The 7,571-nt window shown below is 51.3% G+C and overlaps 2 protein-coding genes across 2 annotated transcripts; both read left to right on the forward strand.

Annotated features, from left to right (window-relative positions):
• POSPLADRAFT_1055248 (hypothetical protein) lies at positions 1–1,036 on the forward strand (the record flags this gene model as incomplete). Its single annotated transcript, XM_024480620.1, has 2 exons — positions 1–201; positions 254–1,036. The coding sequence occupies 2 exons, from the start codon at positions 1–3 to the stop codon at positions 1,034–1,036; spliced, it is 984 nt and encodes a 327-aa protein (XP_024339979.1).
• Positions 1,037–5,062: 4,026 nt separating this feature from the next.
• Positions 5,063–6,205, forward strand: POSPLADRAFT_1140360 (hypothetical protein; the record flags this gene model as incomplete). Its single annotated transcript, XM_024485160.1, has 5 exons — positions 5,063–5,118; positions 5,299–5,399; positions 5,450–5,546; positions 5,575–5,637; positions 5,770–6,205. 5 exons carry the CDS (start codon positions 5,063–5,065, stop codon positions 6,203–6,205), a joined length of 753 nt encoding a protein of 250 aa, XP_024339980.1.
• Between the last annotated feature and the right edge of the window lie 1,366 nt (positions 6,206–7,571).

Below are 7,571 nucleotides of genomic sequence, written 5' to 3' on the forward strand. Positions count from 1 at the left end.
ATGTCCTCCGACGCGTTCGCATGGTTGCGCGATTGGATCCAAGGGACCGCGAACACGAGCACTGAGGAGCCATTTCTCGCAGCAAGTCACGCGCACCTCCAAGCGCCGCACGATGGGTCAGACGCACCCAAAGCCGACGAAGACCTTGAAGGTCTCTTCACAGGTTTTGATTGGGATCTGTCTCCCCGTGGATCGCCAGAGGTATGTCGTCGTTTTTTCCTTCGTCCGAACACAGCATTTGATGTCCTGTCAGCCTCCCAGCTCGAATCTCTCCCCAAAGAATGCCACCATAGGGATCAACCCTATGGACACGCTCCTCTTCCCCCAGCCCTGCAGTGGTCAAGTGTACACATCTGCACATAAACACGGGAAATCCTTGCAACATCTGCTGCCACACGCGGAGCCATCATCCGCGGTCTCCTCTGGATATTCCCCACACAGTGCGCTGTCCTCGGCTGTCGGCCCTTGGGCGGCCGCAGTCAATCCGTACCAAGCCTACCACGCAAGCTGGTTTTACAAGTACTCCACTACAAGCCCATCGCTCGTTGCGCTGCATAGCGTAACGAATGATCCTGCACCTGGCCTGCAATATGCAGGGCAACGAACAAGAAACAATCATTACATCAACTACGGCAACGGCGACGACGACGTCGATACCCGAGCGCCGCACACTCCTCGTTCCAGGAAGCCCAACTCCAGTACTCACAGGGATGCTATCCGCCTGTGCGTCAATAGGCGATACAAGCCCAAGGAGCCCGCCGCCTACAACTACGGATGCAAACTTTGCGACGCATGGTTCAGTCGCAACAGCGATCGTCGACGTCACATGAGAACCGGTTGCGCCAACGGCCAGCAGAAGGAATGGCAGTGTCCTCTCTGCCTCAAGATGTACTCGCGCATCGACTCGCGCGCGAGGCATTGCCAGAGCCTACACGATATGTCATACAAGGACGCAGTCGCACTGGCCCTGCGAAGGACGGCCAACACGGTGACTGGTGCGAGTGAAGGCTCACATGCATCACCCGACGAAGATTAAACTTCTTCGCACCCATTCCTTTTGCTCCTCTGACGTCTCTGCTATCTCCGCTATCGCCTCCGCTTTTCCGAGGACTTTCATATGGTTATGCATGATTATGTTGATCTTGCTGCTCGTTTGCTGTGTATCCAGGTCTCTAGTTTGTGTCTTCGCTGCCTACGTTGTGATATATCTATTCTCATTCAGTCGTCACACGATGTCAATGAGCTGCGTGCTTACGCATTGTCCGAAAGCTCGACGTAATCGACGACGGCCAGCTTCCAGTACTGGTATGTGGGATAGCACAATGGTTGGATGGAATGCAGATGTACTCCGCGCGACGGCGCGGTGATTCTCATACATACAGTCTGAGGATAGACAAGAACCCGTTGACAGGGAGCCGCTGGGTTGTTCTTTTACTCAAAGAAAACCGGAGCGAGCAATATGATGTAGTACCGAGGAGAATTGACATCCGTCGAGGATAAAGTCAAGGATCCAAGTTACGTGTATAATATTGCAATCGCAGATGGATATCATCGGCATCCGCCGAGACGGCTCGGCGGAGATTCTCTTTAGATTAGGGACCCATGTATCACTGGGGCCAATTCAAAAGTTCCGCTCTGCGAATGTTGTCCAGAAATTCAACGAGGTGTAGGAAATAAACATTGAATACTCAGAAGAAAGCCATAAATAAATACTGCATATTCCGAGCCCCGCATATGGCAGCAAATATATTACATAATCGTTGCTCGAATATGACCTTCGATATTCGTTGAATATTCTGCACCAAAACATTGTACTAATAAATCTGATAACCGGGAATATTTGTGGACCGATTACATTGCGGAAAATTGTCAGTACCTATAGCACGAATTTTCCTCAGATATGTAATCAACAATTGAAGCTTCGGATGGTGTAAGACGTAGAAACCATATTCCGTGCCGATCCGACGACCAGAAATGACATATACTGAGCGATTGATCTATTTTAGCCAATATTTGAAGGACATCCGTGCTCTGAGTATGAGTAATAACCCACAATGTATTTGGTCCGCAGATATTCCTCAGTTATTATATTTATCGGTACAATGTTTTGGTGCAGAACTTCAACGGATATCGTAGTCTATATTCGAGCGACAATTATGTAATGTATTTGCTGCCATATCCGAAGCTCGGAATATGCAGCATTTATTTATGGCTTTCTTTCGATGTTCGGAAGCCAAGTATTCAATGTTCATTTCCTATACCTCGTTGAATTTCTGGACAATATTCGCAGAGCGGAAATTTTGAACTGCCTCCAGTGTATCTAGGTACGGAAAGCCGGCATTCCTGATTCGGACCCATGCCGGTATATACCTACCTTCCTTCCATCCATCATCGCTTGACCATCCGGATGGGCAATCTTGAAGCTGTAAGTGATTCTACCACTCATGACCCACGCCCACGACAACCGTCGCAATTCAACAGGTATCGTACAACAATTGCAGGAGAAAGGTACAACGACAGAGACAGAGTCGTTGTAGTAGGGGTCAAAATGTGCAATAGTGTGATTACGGCGTGCGGGCTTAAATACGATCGCAACGCATGACGTTTCATCTCCCTCGCGAACTCGATAGAATACAGGAGATCCTGATGAGCGTTGTGTACATACGATGTCGGCTATGCTCTGAAGCGCGTGCGACGAGAATGCGGCATCCAGTCCCCTCATCCAGATTCTCGCCATGCCACAATATGGTCAGCTGCACATATCTGAGAAGCGACAGAACCTCCACGATATGTGCATAATCCCCAGAGGCCAGAGGAGGCAGAGGGGGAAGAACGGCAATATCGATAATATTGCATACCTTGTGATTGGCAGATGCGTCCGCCATCACCAGACTTGATGGATTCTATACTCGGGCCATTTATGTACCCGCCGAAAGTTACCTTGTGGGGTCGAGGCATCAGAGTCTGGATTCACGAGCATGTCAGATGTCGCTGACAAGACTAGGAATGTGGAGATTCTCAAGACCACTAGTTGAGGACTATGTCGACGGCGAATAAACAGTCCGTGTTGGAGGAGTACCGTCGGAGACAATCACGCCAGGGTGTTGGTCATGGAGGTTATTGTCAAGGAAACGTCCGATAAACCGCGGGGCGAGATAGGACATGCGACAATGCCCCGATGCTGAGAAGCAGCGGAGAAGTAATGTATCTGGATTATTGGGTTGGAAGACATGAAGCGCTTTGGCATCTAGGAAGTAATTAGCAGTTTGTGATGCGTCGAGGTGTTCGAATGTTGAGCACGGTCCCGGGGACACTCGTCCTGTAGTGACGGGCCAGTACGAAGATGCGGGAAAGATGTGCTGACCCACGCCGTTCGCATGGCATCGTTGACTTGGAGTATGTTCCTGCGTCTCTTCGCGTGCCGTTATGGCGCCTCTGGTCTCCAAGGTGTCAAAGATCCTTTGAATTGCTTAAGAGTGATGTGCAAAAACGGAGGAACCTCGAACGCGCGGTAGCGCCCGTTGTATGCGTAGTTGCTTGAGGATTTGAAGGACCCGTTCCATCACAATAAAGCCAGGGATCATGCATACTGAGCTCAAGTGCTGGCATGGACTAGTACACAATACATACATGGAACGCGTACATACTCACTACACATTGCGCTGACTTGTGCAGGTTGGAAAAGAGCAGAGTTGACATTGAGCGGTGGGAACGAGCATATTGGATTGATTCAGACAACTTGTAGACAGATGGGGTGGTTCAAGAGCTGGCCAGCGCCAAAGAATGCAGCAAGATGGCTTCTTCCGAAGAGGCGCCTGCCATGGCTGGACGAGCGCTCTATCGACTACCGCAAATCCACACCCGTGTTGGCGTCGTTTGTATGCTTCGTCCCTTTGGCCAAATGATACATTACAGATATCTCGCAACAAGGTGTTTTGATAAGCCTTTTTCAACGTCTCAACTTGTGATGATAGATCCCGTATCCCGCGCCAGCGGTGACCTGCCGTTGCTGTGAAGGCGAGCCGCGAGCAGTACGTTGTGTGCCATGCATCCACATGAGTAAGATGTTGATCGTCGGATAGGATATCAAACGTTTCCGCTACAAAACGGATACAAACATTAGACATGCCGTATACATCCTCACGGTATGTTCCTGCAGCTTCTCTTGCCGCCCGCCTGCCGCAGCACAGACTGGCTTTGTTAAGTATCATTGCTCATCGCTTGACGTCGGAGCCGATGGGCGGGTTCATTGCGAGTGTTCACGTAACAGGTATGCTACGCTGTAACACCCGGCATGGTTGACGCGCGCGCTAGCTGCCGTGGTCGTCTGTGTCGAGTTGTGGTGGGTGTTTGTGTACGCCGGCTCGGGGTATGAAGTGCTGTCCGGTCCAGTCATACTGGCGTCCATTCCTCAGGGAATTTGATGGACCCTGCGGCGACGTGCACGCTTGCGTCTCAGTTCAAGACCCCATTTCCAGAGGCATTTTTTCGCCTCTGCGTTCATGTATCCGTTGTGTGGCTGTTCGATGGCGTCGGTGCATATAAGCGAATTCTGGTGCTGCGAATCCTTAGGCTGTAGCTTGTCATGTCGATGTGGGGGCCGTAATGGTGCGATCGGACCGGTACACCCGGTGTCATTGTAGATGTTGTGGCCTGTAGCGCGGAGCCGGGTACAGTGCGTTGCGCTTTAGCTCCTTCTCGTCAGGTCACTCACTCTTTGGGGGATGTGGCAGGAATTTGTGTGCTTAGGTATGGGACGTCGCTGCCGCTTCTTCACGGTGAACCCGTGGCGGACCCACGTATTCTGTGTTGACTTTGAGCTAACGTGGGGCGGAGCGAGCGTGAAAATAAGAAGTCGTTGGTTCGGATACCCTCCATGGCTGTGGCTGGCGTATGATACTGCAATGTCAACGCCGACGGTGATTCCTGCTTATCGGTCACGGATAGGCTGGCACGAGTCTTACCAGTTCTGATGGGTTTCGATTGATGGACCCAGTGACGAGCGATACTGACACGTCCTCCAGGTTCTCATTGAATAACGAGGGAGGTGTGACGACGAGTCATGACCAGAGCACATACTGCGGTCATCATAGCAAAGCTGCCAAGGTTGCTGACCAGGTGAGCGTTGTCTCACTCAGCTTGCGAAGGCGGTCCGCCGCGCGGCAGGCGCTTGAGCTGATTGGGCCGTTCGTGCAGTCCACTGAACAAGGTCATATGGTGCACGGTGGACACGTCTTTGCGTAACTCGATCATTGATGCCTTTTTCTGATGAGTCTCTGTGCGTTGTTGTTGATCCAGCTGTGGGAGGATTGCTATTGAACAGCTGTGTATTCTCACAGGACAATGGGGCAAAATGGCCCCACACGATAGAAGACATTTCATTGGCCGAGCGCGCGCAGGTAGGACACCATGAAAGCATTGAATGCGCTTATATTGCCGGATTGGACAGCTTCGTGGATTGGCATCAACTTCGCAGAGTCTGCTCGTGACACTGGTCTTTCCCATTGGTTTCGCTCTCTGGAGAGGAGCGTCTGTGTAGAGACAAGGTAAAAAGCTCCCCACATATAAATACAGCTCTGAGGATGGGACAGAGAGCATCCGCCGCTCTCAACCTTCCAGCCACTGCACCCCCCAAAGGTGAGCACTCAGCCGTCGATGCCACGATCCTCGTCCTGACCCCGCTTGCGTCCAGCCACATCCGTGTCCAGATTCTGAGCAAAACAAGATGTCCCAGCAAATCGAGCTCCCGGTGTACGTTGCTCAATATAGTAACACGCAAAACACTCCCTGGCACTGGGAGATTGTCGTCAAAACAAATCCTTGGGTCAAAGGTACCGGCCAGGCTGTCGGGGAGGCCTTTCACATCAAGGGCGCGACTCAGGCTATCTTCACCTACGAGCGGAAGCAAAACGTGAAGTACGGCTCCCCGTCATCGTTCAAGGGATGTGTGCTCGTCGGCCACATCAATGCGACGGCTCTGGACGCGGCGGACCAGTTGCTGAGCACGGTACCCATTGTCAACGGCAATCATAACTGGAACTGCCAGAACTGGGTGGTACTCGCCATCTCTGCGCTGGAAAACCAAGGGAGGGCGTTCTTCAAGCTGAACAAGGGCAGGCCAGTCAAGCAGGTGGACCTGCTTGCGAAGATGGTCCCGCTGGCCACGGCTTACGATGCTGTGGTCCAATCTGAGGACGAGCTGTGAGCTGTCGGTGTCTCTGTATGTGTCGATTTTGTTTGTCCACCAATTCCACTCCGCGTTACTGCTTCCTTTACATTTGTCGCATTATTTTCTCTGACTGATGTCGCTCGTCGCCATGTAATACACTTGCTGGTTTGTACATGTTCCGGCTGGGCTGATTGTATAATATTTTATCTGTCTATGCAAAAGCATCTGAGGGTCTGTAAATAGTGCGGTGACCATCTGCGTGCCCTGCATCCGTTCTGATATACACTTGTGTTGGACCAATAAATATGTGATTATCGACTATGGAAACATGACACAACGAAGATGTCTATGGTATGTATACACGGCAGCTAATGCTTCCACCTGTCATACGTCTGTCTGTCAAAATATGAGGTTTGAGTATCATCGTCAGTAATCTCTGTGACCTTATTCATCGTCCTGATAATCATCCAAGTATCTACATCTTCATGTATAAGCCTTAGACACTTGCTTTGTGATCCCTTCGAGCTGGCCCCGGGCATGGTAGAAGCTCAATTCCCCGTCGTACATTCCCTCCGCCTCTCGAAATGTCGGTCAGTCCAGCACTGCTTTGGGGTTTGGACACGCTCTGTTCGATGCTTTGCATGTCCCGGGTGAGGGGGCGAAACAACCTAGACCACAAGGACAGCTGAGATATACTAATGCTTTTTGCAAACTTCTATGTTCCTACGGAGCCACCATATCCTCCTTCATTGACGCTCGCTTGTCTACCGATTGTCCGTTGGGACGTTGCTGCCATGTGTATATCACTACGACATGTGTGGCAATCATGCACCACCATCTTCCGCTATCATGTGAGCTTGAGTGACTTGAACTGCATCACACTCACACTTTGTATGGCCGGCTAGGGTGGCTCCAAGTGTGGCGCCGAGTTACGCCACACCGCCGTGCGTGCTCGCTACCATGCTTAGGATATGTAGCATATTCCACGTATCGAATGTTCATTTTGATGCGCGGGGTGCGCGGCACATAAACCACACCGCCAAGTCGACTTGCAAGGGATCGCGAGGTAGATGGGACCTGAGCTTGGGGTATGCATATTCCCGTCCGCGCAGTCAGTGCGAATCATCTTCCCGAGGCTCGCGCACCAGGAATAATAAGGCATGCAACACGACAGTTTCAATGGACGCTCCTGGGCAGATCTGGCAGCAGATGCGGACCAGCGTGTTGTGTATCGACCGGAGCCATCGATGGCGGATGGGACTACAATGTCTGGTGCATGGGAGGCGCTCTAACGACAAGGGCACCGTGNGCCAAGCTTTTTTCTGCACCAGATGAAATAACACCCCTTAAAGCTGGACTACCGGGATATGCTGCATCAAAGTCGCGTGAAGTGACCCATTTG

This window comes from Postia placenta, assembly GCF_002117355.1.
Source record: "Postia placenta MAD-698-R-SB12 unplaced genomic scaffold POSPLAscaffold_5, whole genome shotgun sequence".
NCBI classification, from domain to species: domain Eukaryota; kingdom Fungi; phylum Basidiomycota; class Agaricomycetes; order Polyporales; family Adustoporiaceae; genus Rhodonia; species Rhodonia placenta.